The following is a 16,594-nucleotide window of genomic DNA, read 5'->3' on the forward strand; positions in this document are numbered from 1 at the left end:
TTCACACCGTAGACTTTTTCTCGTGGTAGCCTTATCAAATGCGGTCTCGCATCCAATGTTTAATTAATAAACTCCATATATATATATATATATATATATATATATTATATATATATATATATAATATATATATATATATATATATATATATATATATATGCACGCCAGGCATGTTACTGTACACTTACTAACCTTCTTTTAGGAAGAGCCCATGCTACCACAAAGCCAGCTTTTATAAATAGCTTTAATATATATATATATATATATATATATATATATATATATATATATACATACATATATGGTCGGTAAAAATGTTCTGTTATAACAGAATTCCATCTAAAAAAAGGAGCCCATAAAAACGCCAAAATATAGAACGAAAATACTATATTTCAAAGACTGCTGTCTCTCTCTTTCTGTGGATGAGATATGTAGATGATATTCTAACATTTTGGGATAATAAATGGGGCAATTTTAATAAATTCTTTTCAAAATTAAACACATTAGTACCCAGCATAAAATTTAAAGTTGAATGGGAAACAGACAACAAAATCCCTTTTTTGATATTTTAATTATGAGAGACACGACAGAATACAAATTTACCACATACAGAAAACCAACGTTCTCATTTTCATACATTCACTACTTCAGCTATCATAACATTCTTATCAAGATATGCGTAGCCAGCAACCTATTCTTAAGAGCTTTACGAATTAGTTCTCCAGATTTCCTGGAAAAAGAATTTGAACTAATTCGTAAAAAGCTTTCGTCTTTAAGGTATCCTGACCATATAATTGAGAAAGCAATTCACAAAGCAAATGTAATTTTCTACAAACCCCCTCAAGACAAGACCAGAGACACACCCATCAATAAAATTAAAATTTTATTGTTGGGTGACCCAGACCCTCTGGAAATCTAACCCTTTTGCATTTACTTACCCAAATACCTTAGCAAAATCCTGATTAACGTCCAACAAAAGACATCCCCCAAGGACACACGCGTTTACGAAATCCCATGCCTGGACTGTGACCAATCTTTTATCGGATTTACAGGAAAATCAGTTCCCCCAGAGATTAATACAGCACAAACGGTCAGTTAGGTATGGACATAACCATAGTATAAACTGGAATTTGTCACGTATATTTAATAGCAGCAACTGCCGGTACAAGAGTCAAATGTTGGAATCGGTCCTGATCAAAGAGAGGCAGGTAATGAATATCTCAAAGGGAGCTTGGGACTCAGATATCGTCGACCAGGTTTTCATTCAACCAACGCTTAAGAAAATTAAAGGAAGATTATCAGCGGGAGTGACCTAAATTGGCTTACCTGTGGGTGGACCTCTTGGTATAAATACCACCTTTTCTGTAACTTTTCTCATCCATCTACCTGAAGAAGGAGACAGCAGTCTCTGGAATATAGAATTTCTCTCTCTGTATTTTGGTGTTTTAATGGGCTCCTTTTATTAGATGGAATTCTGTTATAACAGAACATTTTTACCAATCATATATATATATATATATATATATATATATATATATATATATATATATTATATATATATATACTACTAAAGGCTTTCAAACTGCCCTATTTTTTAAAAATCTGCAGATGCGCAAAACGGTGAGATGCTTGCTGGTAACCATCGCGAGCGATGACAAGAATTTCCTGACGTCGACCATCGAGCGATCAGCGGAGGGGAATATAATGATTTGGCCGACCAAACTTCTGTTGGTGACTCATCTACGAACGGAGGAATTATCTCCAATCAGGAACCACCTCTCGGGAATGAATGGGATGCTGTTAATCCTGGATAAGAAATCTAAGAGGTATTTCAGAGACGAGAATCTAAATAATGATTTGTTTTCTCATTTTTGAAATGCAGTAACGTGCTGTATAGTAGATATTTTCGTTCTAGTTTTTCAAATGCATTTCAATTTCGGGAGGTATTCCAGAGACGAAAATCTAAATCACGACCTTGGAGGAATAATGTCATTATTCCTCCAAGATCACGACTTGTTTTCTCACCTTCGAAATGCAATAACGCGCTATAAATATTTTCCTTCCAATTTTCCAAATAAATTCCAGTTTCATTTTTGAAGTATCACAAAGACCCGATTTCGTTTGTTGAAGTCTTGCCTCTTCCATCGAACATTGATACTGATTTTCCAATTTTCCAAATAAATTCTAGTTCCATTTTTGAATTATCATAAAGACCCGATTTCGTTTGAAGTCTTGATTCTTCCATCGAACATTGACACACAACTGCTTGTATCGTACACAGGTGCAGCATTTACACTTTCCTGCCTTACACTCAACGAATGGTAGAGCTTGCTTCGTGGACAGCTAAGTACGGTCTTCTTCATTCTTCCCATCTCTCTTTATTTCCTGATAAATTTGATAGGTAAGGTCTGTCGACTGTTTAACCAATCTTTATCTGTAAATGCACATTTTGTTATTCTAAGAAAATGTTTTAATTATAGCATTAAAGCACTTATGAAAGCACATCCTGGTTGCAAGGTAATTCAGTCCAATGGCTCCACGAAGGGTATAGCCCCACGAAGGGTATAGCTCCATGAAGGGTATAGCTCCGCGTTAGGTATAGCTCCACGAAGGGTATAGCTACACGAAGGGTATAGCTCCACGAAGGTTAAAGTCAACATATCTCTTTTGTCAGCCCTATAAGATCTTCCTTCTGATTATATGAGAGAGGACTACTATTTTAGATTAATTTTTTTGCAGTTATTCGTCTTATTCGTTTTTGTTCAAATGTTCTGGTGCGTCTGCTCTCTTTCAAGAGAAAAGTCATAAAGTCTTTCCACACCAGTTAACATTACATTACATTTTCAGACTTGCGACAGATTTACAGGGTGTCCATAAAGCCCCAGTACCACTACAAGTATTTATTGCCCAGAATGGTACTGGGACTTTATGGACACCCTGTATTTTCTGGGTGATGGGACACATTTACAGGGTGTCCATAAAGTCCCAGTAACATTACGAATATTTATTGCCCAAAATAGTACTGGGACTTTATGGACACCCTGTATTTTGGGGGCGGTGGAAAGGGGTTGGGATATGGGGTTTATTTATAGCTTTCAGAAGCGGAAGAAGAAAAGAAAACCAGGGTTCATTTAAATTTGTCCTTGAAGGAAACCGCACTAATAATTTTTCAGCTTTCTTCTTTGATAAAGATAGAACTTTTCTAATTAATTCAAACATCTAATTCACGCTGATTCAGGTTGATCGATGCCGGACACCTAATCGTAGCTGGAGACGATTTCCCTCCCCACATGAAGGTCACAGAATTTCCCTACGGAAGAGACGGACCTCCTCACATCTTCATTGGCCCTTTGGGAAACTTCGTCGAGATTCTGGGAAATAGCATCAATTTCTCGTAAGTGATGCAACAGATTGTCAGCTTATGATGACTAGTTCACTCAGATGACTTAGAATTATACGGTAACGAAATGAATGCGTTGCACCAGGAGACTATTTATGCTATATCACGTTTGCATATTTGGTGTCGTTCAATTTTTGACGACAAAGATATAGATAAAAATAAGCGAACGATATTTATCTAGAGGAAATGATTTTCATAAACTTTCAGTTATTAGTTGTGTGTGCTTTATTTTTAATCTAAGTTTTTATTTTATTTTATATAATCAAACTCTGGCACGTAGATTTTACAGCATCAGGTTTTTTGCTAAGATTCTCTCCCTTGATCACTTCCTTTATTACGGGTGGGCGTAATTTTTTATAAATTGGAAATTAATGTATACAAGTATATTACTGAAACGCCACCGACCCCCTCTCTCTCTTCTCTCTCTCTCTCTCTCTCTCTCTCTCTCTCTCTCTCTCTCTCTCATCTAGATCTTAGCATCAAGTGCCACCAATGGGCATTATTATTTCTTCGTATAAAAGGGGAGTAGAATCTTGACCCCTTATAAAATAAAATCATTTCCTGACAAAAGAAATAAAGAAAAATTCTGTTAACAAGGCAAAACATATACTATAATATTTTAGTACTAAATAACCAATAAGGGAGAATTATAAACCATAAAATGATAAACTCAGAACTACATTTAGTGACGCTTTGTGAGCTTACTAATTTACCACCTCGGGTTTTTTTTTCATTTCTCAAGATATACTCTAGTGAGGCCTCCTGACAGAGCTTGGGGATATCTGCAGCCGAACGGGTCATGGATTGGGATGGTGGGCATGGTTTTCAGAAAGGTTAGTTGGTCCACTTTCTAAGGCAAGAATTTTAATTATTATTTTTTGTGTGTTTGTGTGTGTGTGTGTGTGTAATCGACAAACCAGCCTTTTTTTTTTATCTCACTACCAAGAAATCACTGCAAGTTAACGATCAGGAGACATATGGGAAACTTGTTTCAATTGTCAGTTTCTAAACTTACCTTCATTTGAGAGAGAGAGCAGAATTTGTTTAATCACTTTCCCCTTCAAAGGAGGAAATGTTTAATTTAAAACACACACGAGAGAGAGAGAGAGAGAGAGAGAGAGAGAGAGAGAGAGAGAGAGAGAGAGAGATTTAGGCAAAATACCATTTCATCCTTCATTCGACCTTCAGGAAGTCGACTTCGCCCTCGGCCCTTTTGTCCTAACCTACACGCGCGCACGAGCGGTGGATTACGCCCTTCCGCTGGTCGGAGACAACATTCGCATCACCGCCAAGCGAGGAGCGACGGAGGTCGACCCGTGGGGATTCGCACTTCCCCTAGCACCAGACGTCTGGGGGATCACTTTCCTCTCCATGGCGTTCGTGATCCTCCTGACGATGATCTTCACCTTCGCCGAAACGTCGCGGAATCTAACGAAAAGTTCTTTGATGGATATCTTCCGAATTCTGTTACAGCAAGGTTAGTGGCGCGTTTATTTGAAGAAAATGAGTGAAAAATAAATAAAGTAAAGATCTCTTATCTCATGCATTGCTTCAGTTGATGGATATCTTCCGAATTCTGTTACAGCAAGGTTAGTGACGCGTTTATTTTAAAAAAATAATTAAAAATAAATAAAATCAAGATCTCTCATCCCATGCATTGCTTGAAGGCATAGTGGCTTGCTCCTGTCTTGTACTAATATTGACATTTTGAATTCATATTGCTTTAAATCATATATACCATGTCACTGGAAAATGAAAAGGTATTATCTTTCGAGATATCAACAGATGTCTTTTATGTATGAGAGTTAATATCTGTAGATTCTGAACTCTCACGTAGGATTTACTGCACTAGTTCAATCTATGAGGAATGAGAAGGAGACTTACGTTTATACTCATATAATGTTTATATGAATCTTTATTTCTTGGTTACAGGTAATTATCCTTGTCTTAGGTTCTACTTAAGTACACCATGGATATAAAACTGTTTTTGAATTGTCAAATATTTTTGTTGTAACCGCGACATCACAAAAGAAAAAAAATGTCTGGAAAATGAAACTGTACATTACTTCTTCTCTACTTTGCATTATAATTCACATCATATTTGCCTGGATAGAGTTCATTTGGAGGAATGTATGCCGAATGTATATGTAGGTCGAAATTAATACTTTTTCCCCTTTAAATCTGTAATTTGGATAAATTCTTTCCCATTTATAGGGTGCTCATAAAGTCCCAGTACCATTATAAGTATTTATTGTTTAGAATGGTACTGGGACTTTATGAACACCCTGTATTACCTTTTGTTTACAATAAGTATTTTACACATTACTTTTGTTGAACATGATGCAAAAAAAGTAGTTATGTTTTAACAAGTTATGTAATCGCTGTTTAAAAGTTTTTAACTTGCAGTAGACTTATATAAACAAAAAGCCAATTAATAAATAGTTTAATAAGGATTTGGACGTAATATAATACAGATTCGCAGTATTACTCTAAATTTTGGTTTTTTACTGGACAGGTGAAGCAAAAAAATCTCGTAGCATAGACATTTCAACGTACAAAGGCTACTATGACCATATAACTAAACTATAACTAAACATAACACGAATTACAGTTACACAATGGAAAAACTGTATTTTTCTGATCACTTAATTTCCTACAGACATGAATATTTCGAGACCTGTAGAATCCTGGGACCGCGTCCTTTTAGCAGCTTGGATAGTCACCATCCTCGTGCTCAGTAAGAGCTACAGCGGGAACCTCATGTCGTTGCTGGCTGTACGGTACGTGCCCCAGCCGTACCAGTCGCTGAGGGCAGTTCTGGACGACTCGTCCATCACGATGCTCTGGGAAGGGGGTACGGCTTATGTCCAGGTTTTCATGGTGAGTTTTCGCGCTCGGCTGCCAATCCAGTGGTCCGAAGTTCGATTCCCGGCTCGGCCAACGCGGAATTAGGAGAATTTATTTCTGGTGATAGAAATTCATCTCTCGATATAGTGTGGTTCGGATCCCACAATAAGCTGTAGGTCCCGTTGCTAGGTGATCAATTGGTTCCTAGCCACGTAAAAATATCTAATCCTTCGGGCCACCCCTAGGAGAGCTGTTAATCAGCTCAGTGGTCTGGTAAAAATAAGATATACTTAACTTCATGGTGAGTTGGGCCGTTATAGATCTATGAAAGACATTTCAAGGTGAATGAATTTACAATAATACATCTTTCGTCATAGACTTCTTGCAGCAATAGCCATCAGACCTAGTAGATCTTGTATACAATGCATTACCTTGAGCACGTACGTAAGTAGGCCTCGTCTTCAGCCCATATACAGGTTTCTGTTTTTTATAACAAAATTTTCACACCAGTTTCATAAGACACTTGGTACCTATGCTAATCGTCTTGGTTTAAACCCACACTGTTCTTTCTTATTAGACCTTCTGTTAGCTGTCTTATATAGAAGTGAAAAGTCTATCCTTTGCATACACAGGTTTTGTGAAGAATTCTATAATTGCTTCCTCCCTTTTCTTAGGTGGTCCACGACGGATTTGGTGTCCTTTTATTTGTTCGTTTGTTTTGTTTGTATGGTGTTTTTACGTTACATGGAACCAGAGGTTATTCAGCAACGGGACCAACGGCTTTACGTGACATCCGAACCACGACGAGAGTGAACTTCTATCACCAGATATACACATATCTCACCTTACAATGGAATGCCAGAGAATCGAACTCGCGGACACCAAGGTGGCAGGCCAAGGCCATACCGATCACGCCACTGAGGCGCTTGGTGTCCTTTTAGACCTAGACTATCTTTTGACATTGTCGTCGAGAGCTCGGAAGAGATAGAGCACCAAAATCTTTATCTCCCAAAAAAGAGATATATTCAAAATAATCATTTATTACGAGATTTAAATTTCGGTCAAGCTTTCGTAACTGTCCAACAAGAAATTCTTCTGAGAAATGGACATATACAAGCTATCGGCTTCAACATCATAGAATCCTTCTCACTTCGGTGCCGAGATATACTACCTTGCAAACGTTAAAAACGATACACGTACCAATCAGTAAAATACCCTTTCACTATTCGCAGAATGCTGAATCAGGCATCTACCGCGAAGTGGCCGAATCTCTCGGTAAAGGTCGGATATCATATGTGAAATCGTCCGAGTACACGCAGGCAATGGAGCAGGTCAGCAGGAGTAGCCATCACGTCCTTATCATAGAAGACTTGGGCCTGCAAATGCTTCTGGCTGAAGATTTCACTAAGAGGGGTCAGTGGTGTGCTTAAGTCTACGTATATGAATATCGAAATAGATCAGTTGGCACTTAAGATCGTTCCATATGTATGGAAGTATGCATGTAGACACATTAGCAGATGTGTACTACTCATGCACATATCTAAAGGTTCTACGTATATGAATAAATAAAGAGATCAGTTGGCACTTGAGATAATTTCATATGTATGTAAGCATGCATGTATACACATTAGCAAATGTGTACTCATACAATATCTAAAGGTTCTACGTATATGAATATTAAAATAGATCAGGTAGCACTTAAGATCATTTCATATGTATGGAAGTATGCATGTATTCACATTAGCAAATGTGTATACTACTCATACACATAATCTAAAGGTTTGTAGAGGGGAAACGAGAAAAAGTCAGCTGGTAAGATCTGTCTGCATTTTCCTGATGTAATTATCTCCTATTTTCTCATTTAGTATCCATGATCAGCAATGTAAATTGTCAGAGAATTCACTGACCATTTCAGCATAAATTGTAAATCTGAATAGGAGTTTAGGAAAATAGAAATGTTAAAAGAACATTTACCTTGCCCAACAAAATGTTTAGAGCTCTCCTTCTTAGTGTCATTTAGCAAACACAATTCTTACAGAGATATATGGCTACACATCGCTATTTATAAAATCATTGTTATTTGTCAATGAGAGAAAAGTGTTTCTCTAAATACTGATAATATTTTTCCCCAAGCAGGAAGCTGTCTGTTCTACTTGTCAAAAGAACTCTTTCTTCCTTCTATGTTTGGACTGGTTGTTCAGAAACACAGTCCTCTGGGACCTGCGATTGCTAGAAGGTACTGGGACTTAAAAGAAAAAAAACTTACTTTTAATCTACTGTATATTACATATTGAACTATTATTATCATTGTTTCATGGTAATGCAAGTTAACTAAGGGTCATATATATATATATATATATATATATATATATATATATATATATATATATATGTGTGTGTGTGTGTGTGTGTGTGTGTGTGTGATGTGTGTGTATGTATGCATATAAATAAATATATATTATATATATAATATATATATATATATATATATATATGATGTATATATATATATACATATATATATATATATATATAATATAGATCATATATATTATATATATAAGCAGGAACAGGATAGCCAGAAGACGTGGTAATATTCCAGACATTATTATTTCTTTAAAATTAAACAAGGGCACAGCCGAGCTTTCGGGAATACGTTGTTTTTCCAATCATCAGGGTCACTTATCTATAAAAAGATACAAAAAAAAAAAAGAAACATTAAGAACTGTACTGATTAAGTATATCTAAAAACATCACAATACTTTAAAATACATAACACAGTAAAAAAGGAACATTATGTTTCTTTTTTTTATTCATTTTATAGATAAGTGACCCTGACGATGGGAAAACAATGTATTCCCGAAAGCTCGGCTGTCACCTTGTTTAATTTTAAAGAAATAATAATGTCTGGAATATTACCACGTCTTCTGGCTATCCTGTTCCTGCTTAAATTAAAGTTTTCTAGAAACGACAACATACCTAGTTATATATATATATATTATATATATATATATAACTATATAATATATAATATATATATTTATTCTATGTAATATATAATATTTATATATATTTATGTATACTATAAATAATAATATCAATTATTTATTTGATATTTATTTATTATTTATATATAAAAATTTACAATATTTATTGTCTTTATATTATTTATTTAAAAATATATATATATATATATTATATAAAATTGTATATATTATATAATATATATATATATATAAACATTATATATATATATATATATATATCTATATATAATATAATAATAATAAATATATATATATATATATATATTAATCTTTATATTATATTTATATTATATAACATAAAATATATGTATATATACATCATATAGATGCATAGATATATGGTTGTATACTATATATATATATATATCTCTATATCTTTATTTTAATGATATCATACATGAAATATATGTATATATACATACATATAGGATTCATACATATATGTGTGTATATATATATATATATCTATATATATATATATATACATATATATAGGTATATATATCGATATATATGTATATATATATTATATATATATATATATATATATATATACCATATATATATATATATATATATATATGTATATATATATTATATAGGTAGTATGTATATATATATATATATATATATATTTATATTTATATTTATTTATTTATTTATCTATATAGGAAATGCATATATATATATATATATATATATATATATATATATATATATATATATTATATACATATATAAATATCTGTTATATACCTACATATAGATACATACATATAGTATATATATATATATATATATATATATATATATATAAATATATATATATATATATGATTATTTGTTCATTACTGTGTGAATGCCAAGTCGCTCAAATTACTTTCTTTTCATGAAAATAAAATCTGTATCAAGAGCAGCGTTATTCTAATATTTCAGAGTTTGTTAAAATCTAAGTGTATTGTTTCACGCCTCAGGGTAACTTGCAAAAAAATTCAGACTGACGCACTTGTATCTACGTACTGTACTGAGCTTGTACTATTATATACAGAATATTATCTGCATTCAAACACAAGCACTTAAATACATATATAATGATATCACTTAGATACATTTATTTCTACCTTATCCTTCTCTTATCTATTCCCTTCGGATCAGTGGAATATCACCACATATACCTTCTTTCTATGCTACAGAATGAGCTCGGTGACGGAAAGCGGACTGTACACCCAGTGGATGAAAGACGCCGTCCCTAATTCAACGGCCTGTCTTCAAGCCCCGACTAAGATCGTCGTCCAGTCAGCTCTGTCTTTATCTAATCTTTGGGTATGTATCAGCGTCTCTTTCAATTCTATGTGGTTAGGGCCTTGTCTTGTGTGATAAAGAATTATATGTGGTTAGGGCCTCGTGTGGTAAAGAGATTATATGTGGTTAGGGCCTCGTGTGGTAAAGAGATTCTATGTGGTTAGGGCCTCGTGTGGTAAAGAGATTATATGTGGTTAGGGCCTCGTGTGGTAAAGAGATTATATGTGGTTAGGGCCTCGTGTGGTAAAGAGATTATATGTGGTTAGGGCCTCGTGTGGTAAAGAGATTATATGTGGTTAGAGCCTCGTGTGGTAAAGAGATTATATGTAGGAGCCTTGTGTGGTAAGAGATTATATGTGGTTAGGACCTCGTGTGGTAAAGATATTACATGTGGTTAGGGCCTCGTGTGGTAAAGAGATTATATGTGGTTAGAGCCTCGTGTAAAGGTAGATTATTATGTGGTTAGGGCCTCGTGTGGTGGGAAAGAGATTATATGTGGTTAGGGCCTGGTGTGGTAAAGAGATTACATGTGGTTAGGGCCTCGTGTGGTAAAGAGATTATATGTGGTTAGGGCCTCGTGTGGTAAAGAGATTATATGTGGTTAGAGCCTTGTGTGGTAAAGAGATTATATGTGGTTAGGGCCTCGTGTGGTAAAGAGATTATATGTGGTTAGGGCCTTGTGTGGTAAAGAGATCATATGTGGCGTTTAGGGCCTCGTGTTGTGGTAAGAGGTTATATGTGGTTAGCGCCGGTGTGGTTAAAGAGCTTATATGTGGTTTAGAGCCTTTGTGTGGTAAAGAGATTATATGTGGTTAGGGGCCTCGTGTGGTAAAGAGATTTATTAATGTTGGTTATGGGCCTTGTGTTTGGTAAAGGAGATTCATAATACGTTAGGTTCGGGCCTCGTGTGGTAGAGATTATATGTGGTTAGGCCTTCGGGTGGTGGGTAAAGGATTATTATATGTGGTTAGGGCCTCGGTGGTTGGTAAAGAGATTATATTTGGTTAGGGCCTTCGTGTGGTAAGAAGATTTATATGGGTGGTTAGGCCTTCGGTGGTGTGTAAACAGAAATTATATGTGGTTTACAGCCTCGTGTGGTAAAGAGATTTATTGTGGTTCGGGCCCTCGTGGGTAAAGGAGATTAATATGTGGTTTAGAGCCTCGTGTGGTACAGAATTATATGTGGTTAGAGGGGCCTCGTGTGGTAAAGAGTTTATATGTGGTTTAGGGCTGTTGTGGTAAAGAGATTATATGTGGGTTAGGGCCTCGTGTGGTAAAAGGAGATTATATGTGGTTAGGGCCTTCGTGTGTAAAGAGATTATATGTGGTTATGGCCTCGTGTGGGTAAAGAGATTATATGTGGCTTGGGCCTTCGTGTGGTAAAGAAAGATTATATGTGGGTTAGGGCCTCGTGTGGTAAAGGAGATGTATGTGGTTAGGCCCCTGGTGGTTGTAAAGAGATTTATGTGGTTAGAGCTCGTGGTTGGTAAAGGGAGATTCCTATGTGTTAGAGGCCTCGTGGGTGGTAAAAGAGATTATATGTGGTTAAGCCCGTGTGGTTAAGAGGTTATATGTGGTTAGGGCCTCGTGTGGTAAAGAGATTATATGTGGTTAGGCCTTGTGTGGTAAAAGAAATTATATGTGTTTCGGGCCTCGGTGGTAAAGAGATTATATGTGGTTAGGGCCCCGTGTGGTAAAGAGATTCCTATGTGGTTAGGTCCCTGTGTGGTAAAGCGATATTATTGGTTAGGGCCTCGTGTGGTAAAGAGATTGATGGTTAGGGCCCTGTGTGGTAAAGTGATTCTATGTTGGTTAGAGCCTCGTGTGGTAAAGAGATTCTATGTGGTTAGAGCCTCGTGTGGTAAAGAGAATTATATGTGGTTAGAGCCTGTGGGTGGTTAAAGAGGTTATATGTGGTAGGGCCTCGTGTGGTAAGAGATTATATGTGGTTTATGGCCTTGTGTGGTAAAGAAATATATGTGGTAGGGCCTCGTGTGGTAAAGAGATATATGTGGTTAGGGCTCGTGTGGTAAAGAGATTCTAGTGGTTAGGGCCTGTGTGGTTAAAGAGATTATATGTGGTAGAGCCTCGTGTGGTAAAGAGATTATATGTGGTTAGAGCCTCGTGTGGAAAGAGATTATATGTGGTAGGGCATCGTGTGGTTAAAGAGATTAATGTGGTTAGAGCTCGTGTGGTAAAGAGAGTAATATGTGGTTAGGCCCTAGTGTGGTAAGAGATATATGTGGTTAGGGCCTCGTGTGGTAAAGAGATTATATGGGGTTTAGAGCCTTCGTGTGGTTAAAAGAGCATTATATGTGGTTAGGGCCTCGTGTGGTAAAGAGATATATGTGGTTAGAGCCTCGTGTGGTCAAAGAGACTATATGTGGTTAGAGCCTCGGGGTAAAGAGATTATATGTGGTTAGGGCCTCGTGTGGTAAGAGATTATATGTGGTTAGAGCCTCGTGTGGTTACAGAGATTATATGGGTTAGAGCCTCGGGTGGTAAGAGCTTATATGTGGGTTAGGGCTCGTGTGTAAAGAGATTATGTGGTTAGGGCCTCGTGTGGTAAAGAGATTATAATTCGGGCCTTGTGTGTGAGGAGATTATGTGAGCTGTAGTTTTCCCGTATAGGAATGAAAGCTCATTGAGGTATGTTCTGGAAAGCAAATAATAAGGCCATATATACTATTTACTTACTGGGAAATAAAGGTTTTCCGTCATCAGAAATTGTATAAGAAAGCAAATAATAAACTTTCCTATGCTATGAAATAATGAAGTTTAAGAAATACGCGTGAAATCAAAACCCAAACAAATCCGAGAAATGCATTGGCAAATTAGGATAAATTCAAGCATTTTTATTTTGTATTAAAGTATGAATGGGCTGCCTTTCTTAGTTTTCTGCAAAAGAAAACTATTGTACCGGTTTTGTTTGTCAGTCCTCAGTTTTTTTTCTATCCGCACTTTTTTCTGTCCGCACTTTTTTGTCCGCACTTTTTTTTCCGCTCTCACATCTTAAAAACTACCGAGGCTGCAAACTGGCTTGCTGATCATCCATGCCCAGTCATCAAATATACCAAATTGCAGCCCTTTAGCCTCAGTAGTTTTTTTTTATTTTATTTACGGTTAAAGATGTCTGCGGTAACCATATAGTCCTTGGCCACCACCCGGTCGTGGTTAAAGTTTCATGGGCCGCAGCTCATACAGCATTATACAGAGACTACTGAAAGATCGATCTATTTTATGTGGCCTTGATTATACGGTGTAAAGAGAACATTGGTGGCGTCGAAGAAACTCAGGAGCACATTTTAGCTTCTCTCTCTCTCTCTCTCTCTCTCTCTCTCTCTCTCTCTCTCTCTCTCTCTCTAAGAACAGTTACTGTTGATCTTTTTTTTAAAGAACAGTTACTGTTGATCTTTTTTTTTTAAGAACAGTTACTGTTGATCTTTTTTTTTTAAAGAACAGTTACTGTTGATCTTTTTTTTTTAAAGAACAGTTTCTGTTGATTTTTTTAAGAACAGTTACTGTTGATCCAATCGAATATTCAATTATGCAAAATGATATAATCCAGTCCGTTATGCAAAATGATATAATCAAGATGATAATGAATCTAACCTACCTATTTTTCCTTACCAGAAGAGTAGAGTAATTTCAACTATTTTTTAACCAAGGATAATATTCCCGATCTCTTAATAAAATATTCAACTTGAACTCACCGCTGCGTTTGGACAACGAAAAGCAATACTGCTGTCTCTACGCGAACTATGAAGTAATTTCTGACCGGAATTTATCCTAATTTCACTATAACACTAATTTCATAGTATCGATGGTCACTCCCGATTCAAGTTGAGTTTTGGTGAATAACTGTTTCGTGCAAATATTCTTAATGAAATCTAAATTGACGAATAGTCTTGATCTTTTAATAATTATCTGAACCTTATAGGCAATGCCCACATATTTTCATGGTTTCTCTGTAATTCAAAGAAAATATAAAAAGTAAAGATAATCTCTGTAACTGAAGCACGAATTGAAATTAAAATGAAAATTTCCAATATTTTTTTTACCTCAAATTTCTAACAGTGTTTAAGTAATTAATTCATTTTTTAAATTTCAGTAAATGTTTTTTTTATCACTAAGTTGCAATAGCATTCTGTTGTTGTCGTTTGAGATTAAGCTAGCCTTACGCCAGCACGGGCTCTTGCTCATAGAGTAGCCGTAGAAATAGGATTCATCACGCTTTTCAGCATGTAAAACCTGATTGAAGAGCAAAAATTAACACTTGTATGAAGCTTCGATTCACAGCAGTTTTCTTTTACTTAGGCAAATTTTCTTTAGTGGACTCAAAATCCTATTTATATGTTCTTCGTCAGTACGTTTTCCTAGATATCTTAGAACCTCTATTTTTTACTCTTCTCTGGTGTGTCCTATATATCGGTATTTTTTCCCTTAAATCTCCCCAGATTCAGTCAGTTTCTTCCAATCTTCTCTTTTTTTATTTCCTTTTCCGAACTCGTATCTCCTTACCACATGGCTTTCTTTTATGTCTTTCATACTCTGTCATGTACGTCGGCATTTTTTCCCTGAACTCTCCCCAGATTCCAATATTTCCTTTTTTATTTCCTTTTCCAAATATTCCCTTTTTTATTGTCTTTTCCAACTATTCCCTTTTTATTTCCTTTTCCCACACGTATCTCCATAGCACATGGTTATTACGTAAAAATATCTAAGAATTTATCTGTTACATTCATTATATTTTGATACTATTATGCTCCCTTATTAATCCTATTTTTCTGTTCACAGGGAATGTTCACGTTACTCGCTGGTGGATATGTGTTCAGTGCCATAACATTAGCAGTCGAATATGCTGTTTCCAGATTCACCTTATCTTCATTTTAACTGAATAAAGGATAAAGGTTGTGGGTCGTCACCAGAGGCTCGTTTTCCCTCCTTGGAGTTGTTTTAATGAATAAAGGCTACTTAAGTTAAATGTCGCGTCATTCATTTTTTATTACCTTCCCCTGAAAGTACACATACATACATACATATACATATATATATATGTATATATATATATATATATATATATATATATATATATTATATATATATATATATATATATGTATATATATATATATATATATATATATATATATATATATATATATATATATATATATATATATATATATTTATACATGTACATAGATATGTACATATACATATATATATATCATATATATATATATATATATATATATATATATAATATATATATATATATATATATATATATATATATATATATATATATATATATATATATATATATATATATATATTTGAACATTTCTGCTAGAGGACATAATGCTTTTTTCTTTACTCAGATGATGAATAATTGACATTATTTCTTACTTCATCCACAAATAAGATTTTTTTGGGGGATAATATTCTTACAGTTTCAATTTTGTATTCATCCTCAAGATGCTTGTTTGTTAGCCTGTGGTGGATTTTCAAACTTTTTCTCGTATTTCATTTCCTGAGATCCGGTCTGGTATGCATCACCTACTCAATGGTGTTAAGCAAAGTTGTATTTTGTCCCCACAAGACGACAAAGAGAACAAATTTAAGCTACGCTTCACTAGCTAATGAACCGAGCAGAGCTCTCGCAGAAGTATCGTACAACAGGCAACAAACTCGACCAATCAAGCGCGTTACCTTTTCTCGCTGTCAAATAAGAGGATTTCTTCTTTAGATGACTGAGTCACCCTCGCGTGGCGTAGCTCCTCCCAAAGAAGTCAGCCAAAATTTGCCTTATAAAGACCACACCTGGGGAATCACTTGCTTTCCTCCTTGCGTACCTGAGAAGGTAAGTTCCTCGAGTAGCTTTGTCCGGTCTTGTAGGAAGTGGTGTGTCAGACGAGTTGCTAATGGTAGGTTTAATTAGACATTTCTCTTTCTAAAGGTTAAATTCGACTATGTTGTTTCCCAGTGACTTAGAT

The 16,594-nt window shown here is 35.2% G+C and overlaps 1 protein-coding gene across 1 annotated transcript; it reads left to right on the forward strand.

Moving 5' to 3' along the window:
- The first annotated feature begins 1,175 nt into the window (after positions 1–1,175).
- LOC135210421 (probable glutamate receptor) lies at positions 1,176–15,489 on the forward strand. The gene is made up of 11 exons (XM_064243321.1): positions 1,176–1,208; positions 1,609–1,826; positions 2,282–2,401; positions 3,239–3,394; positions 4,143–4,233; positions 4,589–4,877; positions 6,060–6,280; positions 7,480–7,660; positions 8,384–8,483; positions 10,488–10,617; positions 15,394–15,489. The coding sequence occupies exons 1-11, from the start codon at positions 1,176–1,178 to the stop codon at positions 15,487–15,489; spliced, it is 1,635 nt and encodes a 544-aa protein (XP_064099391.1).
- Positions 15,490–16,594: the final 1,105 nt, after the last annotated feature.

This window comes from Macrobrachium nipponense, chromosome 39 (assembly GCF_015104395.2).
Source record: "Macrobrachium nipponense isolate FS-2020 chromosome 39, ASM1510439v2, whole genome shotgun sequence".
In the NCBI taxonomy this organism is placed as follows: domain Eukaryota; kingdom Metazoa; phylum Arthropoda; class Malacostraca; order Decapoda; family Palaemonidae; genus Macrobrachium; species Macrobrachium nipponense.

What these genes read in the sequence shown, in the direction of transcription:
- LOC135210421 (XM_064243321.1), top strand. Translation starts at nt 1,176, where the DNA reads ATGTTGGAATCGGTCCTGATCAAAGAGAGGCAG. An exon ending in TCCTGATCAAAGAGAGGCAG is followed by an intron (nt 1,209 to 1,608) that starts GTAATGAATATC and finishes AAAAATCTGCAG; the next exon opens with ATGCGCAAAACGGTGAGATG. An exon ending in GGACCTGCGATTGCTAGAAG is followed by an intron (nt 8,484 to 10,487) that starts GTACTGGGACTT and finishes TCTATGCTACAG; the next exon opens with AATGAGCTCGGTGACGGAAA.